General features: G+C 44.3%; 1 protein-coding gene across 11 annotated transcripts in view; it reads right to left on the bottom strand.

Moving 5' to 3' along the window:
- The window catches only part of SLC8A1 (solute carrier family 8 member A1), a 380,167-nt gene that overhangs the window by 41,699 nt on the left and 325,092 nt on the right, over nucleotides 1–13,376 (bottom strand). For all 11 annotated transcript variants that reach the window (XM_060653270.3, XM_060653263.3, XM_060653299.3 and 8 more), the window contains 2 exons: nucleotides 11,060–11,190; nucleotides 7,061–7,160 (listed from right to left, as the gene is read on the bottom strand). In XM_060653270.3, coding sequence (XP_060509253.1) covers nucleotides 7,061–7,160; nucleotides 11,060–11,190 — 231 coding nt within the window. The remainder of the gene's footprint in view (nucleotides 1–7,060; nucleotides 7,161–11,059; nucleotides 11,191–13,376) is intronic.

Raw genomic sequence — 13,376 nt, forward strand, 5'->3', positions numbered from 1 at the left:
CTGTCACCCGTGTTACGTGCACTATCGCAACGCACGTGAATATTTTAGCTGTATACTAGAAGAAGGAACGAGAACCAAGTTGGAGGGCAACAGTGTTGTTCACATCTCCTGTTAGAGTTTAAAATAATCGTCCTTCCTATTAGTTCAAGCATGCTGGTGGTGCAGAGCATGAAAAACCTGCCTGAATTGCTGATCATACCACCGGGAAACAGGAGGAGCTGGAAAAAAAGAATGGGCATTGATTCTGTTTTGTTTCTGAAGACCTGACATGATTTCTAGCAGGAGATATAAATACAATTCCAAGATCACAAAAAGAATGTGGAAGCCCTTTGGGTTCCTCATGATGGGATTAGCCTTGCAGTGACTGAACCTGTCCATTCTCGCACCTGGTATTCTTTCTGGTCCTTCTGCACCTCTGTCCAGTGCTTGCAGACTCATTTCTAAACACTTCACTCGCTGTGTGTAACCAAGAGTAAAGGACTTATCAACTTTGTCCCTTTCTCTTGCGTTAACTCATTTGAAATCTAGCCACTTAAGACCTGAATGAAAACTGTAGGAGGGACAGGGCACCTAGGTGGCTCAGCCAGTTAAGCATCCAACTCTTGATTTCAGCTCACAGTTGGGGAGATCGAGCCCTGCATCGGGCTCTGCGCTGATAGCGTGGAGCCTGCTTGGGATTCTTTCTCTTCCATTCTCTCTCTGCCCCTCTTTCTCTCTCTCTGTCTCTCAAATAAATAAACCTTAAAATTTTTTTTAAAATTGTGGGAGGGACACCCAGGGTTTCACTGAAAGCTTATCAACTTTGAACTCAAAACAATGGGGCTTCCTATTCTAGCTGGCCACTTGCTAGTTGTGTGACCCTAAGGAAACACGTTATAGAAGCAACCTCAGGACGGTAAACTCATGAAAAAAAATACTTACCTCAGGGTATAGCTGTGAGGATTAGAAATAATAGAGGGCATCGGCCATGTAGAAGACAACCAATAAATGGTAATATTGTTTAAGCAGATGTGAGCCACAATTTCATACAGAGGTATAGGCTGTTGTGCCTACTTCTCATGAAACCAGCACACCCTTGTTCATTAAATGAAAAAGCTTATCATTTGTAGGTAAAGGATAATTAAGAATCTGTATAGTCACACAAGAAACAGGGCAAAATGGAAACTCCCAGTCTCTAGCACCTTCTCCCTCTACTTTGCCAGCCCTTCCTTCCTTCCTTCCTTCCTTCCTTCCTTCCTCCTGATTGTCTTATAGTTATGCTGGGGCTGTGCCAAACTTGACCCAGCAGCATTTTTTTAAACTGCTTAAATGGGATTTTCAAATGACCCAGGGTTAGCACATTAAGTAATGAGAGTGCCTCTTCCTTAACGGTGTTCAGTAATAGGAGAGATGCTAGCATGATTCCTGCTTAGACCAGATTGCATGGCAATCCCATGCCCACTTGAGGCACCATTCTTATGATTTTCATTTAGGCCTATGGAGTCGGTCTGTCGTCAAGTTGACAGTATTTTCAAGTGAATTACTGTCTGGGGCACCAGAGTTGACAGTTTTTGCTATGAAATAATTCAATTTAATTGAGAACACTTATTTCTCCACATAGCATGCATGGATGATGAGTTGATGACGAAGCGTCCCCCAAACCCGAACTAGTTTCCACACTGGCTTGGTAGGCATTGGGAGAGCATGCCCTCCTTCTGTAGCTGAAGTCGGGTCTCTGGTTGTAGTCTACTCTGAAGTGGAGTGAGTGTGGACAGGCCAGCCGCATCCACCAGCCTGGCCGAGTTTTGAATGTCTGTCCTACAGATTTCACAGACATTTCTGATTTCCCATTAAGGAGCAGGAAGAAAATTCAGCACTTTCAAAGCATCATCTCACTTAGATTCTTTGAGGCTACACTTTAAAGACTATCTTCCCGTCCCTTTCCTTTTGGGAGAATGGGTGTGGACCGTATACTGTGACTGTGCAGAAGAGCTAACTTAAGCAAGCCGGGTGGGTGGGAAGAATAGAGGTTTCCATTGCGGAAATCAGGTGGGCCATGAAACACAATGCTGTCAGGGGTACTCTAACACATTCAGAAAGGTTAAATACTTCGTCAAGGTTTTACAGCTGGTAAGATACAGAACCGAGACCACAAGAAGGATTTTTTTTTTTCTTTTGCCACGTTGGAGTGTTCCTTTGTTATGAGGATGCCAGCAGATAGTATGTCGGATATGCAAACTCTATGTCAAAAGTAGTAAAAGCATTCCGGAAAAATCCCTAGTGCCAGATCCCCAAAATTACCAGATAAGAGAGAGGGCAGCGTGCTGACTTTCTTTAAAGAAGGTCACAAATTACGAGGCAGGAGAAGTCTATGGATGCATGTAGGCAAACATACTTCTTGTTGTTTGGGGAACTGGCTGGTGTATTCTCCCTATGGGCCTATAAACTAGGCTTAGGGAGACTTAACGAATGTTAAAGGGAAAAAACCCTTCATATTTTAAGCTGTGGCTCAATTATCCAAATGACGAAAGATACATGCTGTGTAAGATACACGTGCGTATCTGTGTGTGCACACGTCTGCGCGTCCCTGTGTGTTCATGCATGTGCACACGCGTGCATGTCTGTGCATATCAGATATCCCCTACCAGATGTGTGTTCCATACGTGTATCCGTGTGTGTGTGCACGGGCACAGACTCAGTCCCCAGGTACAGCGAGTGAGTGAGCCCTTCACACTGGAGAGAATCCTGGGTTGACCTGTACCCTGGCACTGCCATTTACCAGCCTTGCTTCTTGAGCAAGTTCTGTTGCTTTTCTGAACCTCAGTTTTTTACCTATTCAGTGGTGTGCCCGATACTCACTACAAAAGGGACAGTGGTTTTTAGTCACTTCGCCATTTTAGCAATTAAACTGAATCGACTATATTCACACAAAATTTGGTTATGCTGGAGGCTCTTCAACAAGACTTGTCTCCCAAACAACCGACTCTGGTATCTAAGTGTAGAGACAGCCCTCTTGAAAAGATGAAGTGCCTTGACTAATCCTTATAGCAACTTCATGGGTGAGGACTAGCTATCTCTGCTTTACGTTTGAGGGAACAGAGATTTAGAGGGGAGGTAATCTGTCCAGAATCACCCAGAGAATTTCTGGAGATCTGGGACACAGATCCACATCTGACTCCGAAGCCAGGCTTGCAACCACTCTCCTCCACCTCACCATGGCCCAGGACTGCTGCGCAGAACAACAATATGGTGGCTGTGGAGTTGGTAGCATTGGCATCTGGTTCTCTTCACCCAGATGGAGTCTGTCATCTTCCTTGACCTAACAGTTTCTCCTCTATATCCCAGCTGGTACACATTTTCTTAAGGTCGGCCCTCCATTCTGCCTGGATGGAGACACTGGGAAGAAGGAGGACATGGGGACAGTTCGTACTGGACATGCAGTGAGTGCTAGCCTCTCGTCGAAGAGCATCTGTCTGCTGACACGTCTTAGAAGCACCCGACAATCGCTTAACTGCTTCATGCTACTGCTCCTGGTATCCCACCCAGGAGGCGACAGAAGGACCACCACGGGGACGTGACTGTCTAGTCCCTACCTCATCTCTGGAGTCTTATGAATCCTCGAACTCTTCAAATGTCAGACTCTAAGACCTCGGTTCCCAGAAACAGTAAGGTTATGGGAAGCCCAGGTACTGAGCCCAGGAACTGAAGTTAAGGAAAAGCAGGGGAACAAAAAGACTGCCGGGGGGGTTACCTCGAAACTAATTTAAACATAATCATTGAGAAACAGAAGTAAAATCCTATTTCCAAAATTATTATTTGTTTGGCAAGATAGATAGACTCAATTTTGCACAGAAAATTGCATAGGAAAAAGCGTCTCAGTAGAGCCGTTTAACAGCAATTTAATATTTTAATAAGGCAAACGGTTCTGAATCTCAACTCTTTTGCAATGAAATCTTAAAATCCAATGAAAGTCTGTTTTCAATACCGCTTTACAAATTTTATTGTCCATTTAACAACCGAAGAACATTAACATTCTTTAGACACTTAAATTTAATCATAATGACAAATATTGAGCTTTCTAACTGCCCTTCTAATAATCTAGTGCTTAAAAAATATGGGTTTGCTTTTCTGATATTTTGTCTCAAAATTGTAAATAAGGTCAATTTACCCAGCGGCCTGCAAATGTCTGAGCAATTTTGTGTTATTCCCAAGCAGTCATTTAGTAACATAAAACACAACATGCTGCATGACAAATAAGAACACTCGAGAGGTTTTTTATTTCATTCATTAACAACAGTTCAAAGGATCTGGGCAGGAGTCGGTCCCATCATGAGAGTGCCGAAACCATGGCACCAAGAGAGGGGACAAAACCAGAGTCCCTCAAGCAGACAGAGGTGCGGAGGGAGCAGTTTGACTCATTTTGAAACTTCTCTTTCTTAAGGGTAGTAGAGAGCCCACTGGACTAGCATTTGGAAGACTGGGGTTCTGAGCATTGTTCCAAAGACATATTGCCTCACCAAGGCTCAGATTCTAGAAGATCAGGGTAATCGTAATACCGCTCACATACGATTTTGAGAGGATTTAATTCAACGTTATAAATGAAAGTGTTTGCAAACCAAATATGCCCCTTGAAAGTAAGGAAGCATTAGCGTCTTTATAGTTGGTTCGCTGTATACCTATTCTGACCAGGATCACAACTTTGGTCTTGTGTGTGGCAAAATCTCTCTCACCGTTCTAAGCTGCCCTTTTGCCACTGTGAAGGACTGGCCATTAAATGTGTGTGCTGGTCCCTGTGAATTACAAAAATGTGTGAATAAACGAACACAAACCCACTCCACTGCTCGAAAAGAAAATGCATGGCTAATGTGTCTATTGATGGTGTCTTCTTGGCCACAGTCGAGTGCGGCCTCACGTATATTTCTCATCTCTCTCCACAGCTTTGTTGCTCTCCATGATAAGCTCATTGTCATACACACACTTGATTTTGTTTGCCTTATTTGCTGCCTCCTTGGGTAGAATATAAGCTCCACTTGGGCTGGGGTATTTGTCTGTTTCCTGTGCTGTCCTATCTCTTCCACCAAGAACAACGATGGACGTGTAGAAAAATGAATTAATGATGTCCAGCTTGTGACCATTATATAAATGCTCATACGTCTGCAGCCAAAGGAGACCTGTGAACCATTGGGAATGGTTCATTAAAGTTTATGCTACTTTTAATGGTTTTAACGTTTCAATTCTGCTATAACAAAGCCCATAAAACAATTTCATTATTTTTAATGTTTTCAACTGGTCTCATCAGCAATTTCTTATTCAAGCATTTTTGTCCTTTTAGTTTTTGACTCTGTGAAGAGGGAGTATATAGCTCATGCCTCAGATACTAATGTTTGGTTTAAAGAAAAATGTAAGACATAGTGAGCGAGTACTGTAGACTGTGCCCCCCACCCCCAAATTCATATGTTGAAACCTAATCCCCAATATGATGGTATTAGGAGGTGGTGCCTTTCGGAAGTGATTAGGCCATGAGGATAAAGCCCTTATAAAAAGGACCCCAGGGGTGCCTGAGTGGCTCAGTCGGTTAAGCGTCTGACTCCTGATTTTGGCTCAGGTCAAGATCTCATGGTTCATGAGTTTGAACCCTGCAACGGGCTCTGTGCTGATGGTGCAGAGGCTGCTTGGGATTCTCTCTCTCTCCCTCTCTCTGCCCCTCCCTTGCTTGATCTCTCTCTCTCTTCCTCTCTCTCTCTCTCTCTCTCAAAATAAATAAGTAAACTTAAAAAACAATAAAAAATAAAAAAGATCCCAGAGAGCTCTCTTGCCTGTTCCTCAATGTGAGGACAAGTCAGAAGACAGAAGTTCCTGTCTGTGAACCAGGAAGCAAGGTCTTACCAGACACCAAATCTGCCAGTGCCTTGATCTTGGACTTCTCAGCCTCTTAAACTGTGAGCTTGTTTGTAAGACACCCAGTCTCTGGTACTTGGTAAAGGCAGCCCCAAGGGGCTAACACAGGGAGTTTTCCCCTCCCCCGAGGAGAGTTTGCATGTAAATTCCAAATCTACTCTCCAAGCAATTTCCCATTATTTAAGGTTCATAAGTTTCCTTTATTTACTCAATTGCAAGAAACCAAAGTGTGATTATAAACAGCATTAATAACAAAGAGGCACAAAAATCCTACCACCCTCTGTTCCCACAGCACTTTGGAGATCTGTCAGATTATTCTACGGCAGATTGGAAAGAGGGGGTTGTGTTAGCAGTCACGACCTAACGGCCAGTGATGTTGGTTCCATACTTTTCAGTGGGAATCACTATTTAGAACATTCTAGTCTTGTTCAATAGCTGCAACAGTAGAAGATGGACCTGTGGGGAGTGCTAAAGAGAAAGAACCAGTCAAGATGGAACGGAAGGATTAAGGGGGGAAATCCCACAATGGTGTTGCTTTCATGCATCTTTGAGAGGGGCTTTCCTCTGTCTTTATACAATCATACAGACAGTGGACACGGTTTGAGAAGCCAAGAAAAAGCCCTTTCTTTCTATATTTAATTCCCTCGGGTCTCTGACTCCTTGAGTTTGAAAACAACTTCATCTTGGTAGGATTTTCCTTTGCACTTCTAGAGCCAGTGCAAACGCTGCTCTGTTAGACACGGTTGAAGAGAGTGTAAAACGATACAGATGGTAGTGATAAAGTGTCTTAATGTCACCTTCTCCCACCTAGCATTTTGCTCCTTCCTTAGTGACCTTCATTTGGCCACTTCTCCTGCTTCAGGGAAGTTTCCGGACAAAGACTCACGATTGGCTGTCTGTGCATTAGAGACACAAAAGCCTTAAACGCCTTTACGTTTATCTTGTCTATTTCCAGAAAGAAAGTGTAGATGAAGAAGAATGCCATGTTTGAAGACATGTGCTTCATCTAGAAAGTCCAAGGCCGTCTCTGAAATGTGCAGGTATGCCACCAAAACATTTATTCCTCTTTTAATTTTACCCTGGAAGGCTGTTGGTGCTTTGACCTAGACCAAGTGGTCCCAGTAGGAAAAGCAAGCTCAGTGTGGGCCGTTGTCATTTACGGCATGCAGAGAAAGGTACTCACCAGCGCTGACAGTGATGGCTTCGATAAACTGCTCTCTCCAGCTGTTTGTCCCAACCACAAGGGCTAAATTTGTCTTCTTAATAAGTTTGTCCACGGTACTCTAGAAGGGTTGGAAAGAATAAGATAACTGTTGGGTTGGCTAAAGCCTTGGGAAATCTAAGACCTTGGTGATTTTGAAACCCCAGAGTTCTACGAAGGGTAGGGGATGTTAGGCTCAGAACAACAGTATTGACATCAAACACTGTTATGATTATGCAAACGAGCATAGCCCTTGGCTAGAACCATTTGGAAGTAGAAATTGCTTCATAGCAAATTCGAGCCTCTTTCACTGCCTAATGGCCAGTGAAGAATGGCCTCAGTGTTTAGAAGAGCAGACGTTGCAGAGGCCCATCCCTTCTCCTTGAATGCTTCATGAACTTGCTTCTTTCCTGGCTTCAACTGTGGCATCCTGTCTATAACTGAATTAGTATACGGCCTGCTCAGCATTACACGTTTCTGAATAGCTGGAATTGGCAGATAAATTATGGAACTAAAAACTGGTATTATTGTGCTTTGGTTTACCAATGAAATGCAGCCAGAGAGCAGAGCCCCAAGAATTTTGCTGCAGGATCATCAATAAATGGATTTTTCTGTGGCTACTGATTTTGTCAGCCTGGCGGCTGTTAGAGAAGCCACTCTAACGCTACTTCTGTTGCAAACAAGAAAAGGCGAGACAAGAGAAGTTTAATTCATATGGTTTAGGGCACATTGCAATTGATGTTGCACTAAATTTCCCTGTTACTTTTCTCTTTAGACTTCTTTTTTCTCTCTTAGACTTCTTTTTAAGCACTTGGCTTTCTACAGCGAGCGCCCTCTAACTTTCTAAATGTCAGTTAAGGTAACAACAACAACAGCCAAACATTCACAGGAGAACCAAGCAGGCAGATACACCCAAAGCACTACCACCAATCATAGCGACTACAGGGAGAAAGGTCACTCCCAGGACATGAGGGTACCCTGCCCAGAGAGACTATCGCGTGGACTAGTCTACCACACATATCCACACTTACTGTCAGAGCATCCTCGAATCCCCACTAATTGCAAAGAGGCAGAAAAGACACATTATTTGTCTCAGGTCAACATCTGTACACGTTTAATGCAATGCACGTCAACTGACTATGGCTTGGGAGAGAGAGAGAGAGCGAGCAAGTTCTCAGCCAACTGGGAGTAAAGAAAGTGTGATCTGAGCAGCCTGTACAGAAGGCCAAAGCTCAGTCGGAATGTCAAGTGTGTTAGTTCAACGAGAGTCATCTGAACATGGAGATGATAATGAGCATGAAAGGGCCCACCTCCAACTGGCCCACTCTGTATTTTCAACATCGTTCCTTGCTAGATGTTTTCCTTAGGGTGGTGACCTTTCCGCCCTAGCCTTGTGTCTAGAACTGCTAGCACCCCTGATAACCGCTGTAACCGTCACTGCTCTTGGCCACAGTATCTTCAGGCACAGGACAGGCATGTCTTTTCTCTCTGGACTCAACCCCATTTTATCAAGCACACTGAGTGTCTTGGCTGATGCCAACTCACAGTTCTGTGCAGGATATGACAAGAAATGACTTTGATTTTTCCTAACTGTAATGGAAACTTGGGGAAGGTCTCGCCAAAGGAGCCCTCTGTTCTGATGCCAAGGCAGAGAATCCCATCACCTGGGAGATAAACAGTTCAAGAGATAAACTGCTGTGATAGTTAAACACACAGAGTTGCCTCAAGAAACATCTCTAAAGAACAAAGTTTTAAAATAAATGAAAGTTAAAATTTATGTATATGAAAAACCCAGGGTAGATTGTAAACTTTGGTTCATGTTGACTCTGGGGGACTATGGGACAGCCTGGTTCCTCCGAGGGCTTAATTTGTATACGTGTCCTTCCTTGATCCACGGGAAGAGGGGACACTAAGTAAGATGAATTTGAACTCTCACTGCACTGGGCCTGTAGGCTATTGTAATAGCCTCACCATCAGCAGTGGGTGTCAGGAAGCCAAACCCTTAGTCACAAAATAGTAAACAGGAACCCAGCAGGCAAACGCAGAGTGGGACATTGTGAAGTGCCACCCAGATTCGAGTCTCTCTTATAGTTCTAAGAGCTCTGAATAGGTTCTTTAAAAACAGCTATGGACCTAGAAAAATAAATTTCTTAAAAGAATAACATCATACTGATATTCGAGGGCACTTCAGGAACATGCCCTCAACCTCCCTTTCCTTTTAATAGTAACTACTGGTGAACTTTGAGGAGATGGGAGGAAATAGCCTATGGAAGAAAGATAAGAACCCCGAACAAGTGGACTTCTGTAAAGAGACTGGGGAGCTTTCAAATGTCCAGGTCATTGGAGTGGTTATGAGAGAGAGCTTTGGACCCAAGAATGCTTTGCCGCCTGGAAGACCGTGCCCTGCCACACCCAGTGGGATGCTTCCTGCAGAAAGTTTCTGTGACTGCTCTTCCTAGTCTTGGGTGCGTGGAAGGGGAAGGCCGGCTGTCCCATAAAGCCTGTCCCATAAGGCAGGCTGTCCCATACAATTATTCCCCATGAGAGCCCTGGAGGGATGGAGGGCAAACTTGCCCAGAACTGCCAACTAGTAGAATCTCCGTTATAGCAGGTGGCACCAGGCGCTCTGATTCCAGGTGAAAAGAGGGGGCATGAGGAAGAGTGAGGTTGGCTACATCTGGACCGACTGGTCCGTGGAAATGGACAGTCTGAGGTATCTGCACCCCTGGGATCACAGGGAACCTGTGTATGTGTGTGTCAGTCCGCAGGTTCTAGATCAAACAACAGGTGAGCTCCGATACTTGAGGTCTGCCCAGAAAGCACCGGTCCCAGTGTTTACCCCTGTTCCTTTGCATGGGAATGAGTGAAAGAAACATAGATTTGCAGCAGCCTGAAGGGGAACGTTTAATTGCATTTTTTATTTTTTAAAAAATTTCACTTCAATTGCAAAAAGACATTTTCCCTTCTACCTGTCTCCTCTCAGGCACCTCCGTTTGTGAACTAATTTTAACAAATAATTAATGGATCCAGCTAAAGGAAAAGAGGCCACTACTGTGAAACATCGAGATAAAATACTGAGGCTTCTAAGGTCCTGGCCTGATTGTCCCTGTTGGGATCCTCATTCTGGTTTTCCAAATAGGAGCAGGGTCTGCTTTTGAAAAATAATTGGGGAAAATGCAGCTGCAGCGTGGGTGCGTAGTTCTGGAAAACCAGAGAACGAGGTTCCTTTTCATGTCCCACTCCAGAATTAGTGTGTGGCTCTCCTGGGGTCTTAGCTGTCAGGGCTGTGTGAACGAGACGGGTGGGAGGTAGAGTAGGGACAGAGGGAGCAGCTGAAATGGACAGCGAGTTTCGCCGCAAAATTCTAAGCTCACCCTAAGGCTCATCTGCTTAACTTCTGAAAAATGACTTTTCATCATCCAGAGGACCAGGAATTCAATTTTATCTGCTCGGTTGTAAACTCTCTGGTCACAGGCACCATATACCTTTAGTATGTTGACTGTGCTAAAATGTCCTAGGATCTGAAGAGGAGGACTAATTATAAATGAGAACTTGTCGATGGGGTGGATGTTTTATAGGGAGAGCTTCCCATTCCCCCTCCAGAACAAAAGCCTCCTGACCGTCTGCAGTGTGAACGGTGCGCTTCTAATGGATTTACTGGCTTCTTCAAATAGAGCTTGGTTTCCTCCACACATCACAATCTCTTGGAATCCACCTTTGCTTCTTCCTTGCTCTCCCCTCAGACAAAGTCCTCCCGTTGGGGCACCTCTGACCCTGGGCAGTGACAGATGCCATCCACTGGCCCCTGGTTCTGATACTGTTCAGTTTGCAGGACCTCTTGGTTCCCTACCTTTCTAATTCTAGTTCTGCCCTGAAAAGATTCTCAGTTAATGAGCCAGTTCCTGACATTGATGACAGTCTGGACAGGCTGGGTCCCGAGATGGGCCTGGCCTCCCCTGTGGGCAGCATCGGTGAGCATACCTTGAATTCATAGGATTCTTCAATGATCACTTCCAGCTTGGTGTGTTCTCCCAGAATGGGGCGCCCCATTTCTGCAATGCGCCTCTCCTCTTCCTCTTTGCTGGTCAACGGCTGCTTGTCATCACATTCCTCTGTGAAAGGGAAGGGCAAGAAAGTTAGCCCTGTGCTCAATTTTCTTTGGAAATCCCTGGGTTCTGCTACAAGAAAACCGAGAAGGAAGGAAGCCCTAATGACCTACTAGAAGTCCCTTGGGTGAGATCATAAGGCCGGAGGGGAGAAGTGCTGGCATGTCATCACTTCACATCACATCACGGTTAACAGCAGGTGACTGTAAATGACCCACAACCTGAGCACAAGCCAAAGCGCGGATCAGGAAAACAGCTCGTATGGGCATATCACTGGGAAAGACTCTGCCTGCACGCCGTCTGTGCTGAGGGATCACCCAGCTGTCCCCTGTGATGCTGGTTCACCTGGCTGTTTTTATACCTTCCTTTAGCAGGTGACCAAAGGAACCGTAATGAAAAGTGCTGGAGTGACACAAGGGATGGAGGGATCTGGCCTCCTCCTCTCCACTCTCCAGAGGCAACAGAAAATGCCCCAGCGCCAAAAAATTGGTTGAAGGGAAATTCTGATCTTAGCCAGAGCCCCTGTTGCCAGTTAAGAAGCAAACCATCCATTCCGTGTTTCACAGCGATGCCTGTGTCCTAGTGCTATCGCTCTGTGGTGCAAAGTTGAGATTTGTTAGGAAGACCTTGACCACGCTCATCTTAAAGTAAACAGGGGGGGCAAAGGTGAAGCCTTTGGGAGTTAATACCACTCACCATGTGAGCATGATTATTTCCAGAACCACCAGGTTCCTTACACTCCAGGAGAGGCTAGTGGGTGTTAAGAAAATGTTAATGGACTTGAGAGTCCACTAATGAGGGGAAGCTCACAGTTGGCTCCTCGCTATGTGAAGGTCATTAGGATAAATTTCAGACTGAAAAAGGCCATGCACATGGCAAACACCATTCCTATAATCACTTTACCTCCTTATCCTTCAGGCCCAGGATGCTGGAACGAGACAGGCTACTTGAGTCAAATGTACCTCATCTCCAAGGGAGTTGTATGGGAGGTATGGAAAGACCTCTGCCCTGATGCCTTTGCTTCTAGAACTTTCCAGGCAAACTGCCTGTGGTAGGAATCTGTTGACTGAGGAAACACGAGGAAGGGAGGGACTTCTAGCCCAGTCTTCTTGCCTTTTGTGTTTATTTAGGCATCAGCTTCTGCAGGAGTCCATACCTCTCATTCCCTCCAAAGACAAGTTTTCCTTCTGCTGAGGGCCCTGCTGTGGTGGTTCCATTTGATGCTCTAGCAAATTTTGTAGAGAACCAGTTCCTAGGCCAGCTCACTGCTAGGGCACAGAGAAGATGGGCTAGGGATACTGCTAGCTAGCATTTTAAATACCAAGTGTCAAAACCAACCCAAGGCAAAAGCAGGATGTAGCATATTAATGCTTTAGTATGTATTCAATAGTATAGTATGTATTCAATCTTGTTTGTCTTCCTAAAAGAATATTTTAGAATCTGCTTTTCTATCCCCAATCCTTACGTGGCCTCAAGGAAATTAGACGGAGACTAAAAAATAAGTGATTTTGGACTGGCCAGAAAGTGCTAAATGTTAAGAGATACAAAGGAGAGGGGCAAGGAGATTAATTTTAACTGCAGAAGTAGTAGAGATTTTTATAGCAGGCTTGGGAAGTTATGACCCAAGAGAAGGCAAAGGGTTCCAACTGGTGTCCTCCAGATTTGTCCTTGAAATTGTGTACGTAGTCAAGGAAGTGGTCAGCTGAGATATGTGATGTCTAGTCTACCCAGTGCTCAAGTCAATCGTATTTTGATTCCTTGCTTTCTGATCCTTGAACTCAGGGTAATGTTATTGGTAGTTTTCATAGCAGTGGGTTCTTTTAGTGTCTTTGTTCAAAACCTTGGCTGAACATGGATGTCTTAGAGACTTACAGCAAATAAAACTTATTTTTCCAGAAGAACAGCTAGGATTATTATTTGAATTGCAAAACCATGGAGAGAGAATATTTATTATGGCTTCCTTTTCCGTAGTTTACTTATAAGTGATAAGTTGCTTTAAATGGGACTCAAGGCACTTTATGTAGAAAATTGGAGAAATTACAAAAGAAAGGTGATGTGGTCACATTGTTTAATGCCACATTTCACAAAATGAAATTATTTGGAACATGGCATTAAACAAATGGACATGGTAGTAAATGAAATTGAATTACAGTGATTAAAAAGGGTTATTTATTCCCTTTTTAGTCATCTTT

Source organism: Panthera onca, chromosome A3 (genome assembly GCF_046562875.1).
Source record: "Panthera onca isolate mPanOnc1 chromosome A3, mPanOnc1 haplotype 2, whole genome shotgun sequence".
NCBI classification, from domain to species: Eukaryota; Metazoa; Chordata; class Mammalia; order Carnivora; family Felidae; genus Panthera; species Panthera onca.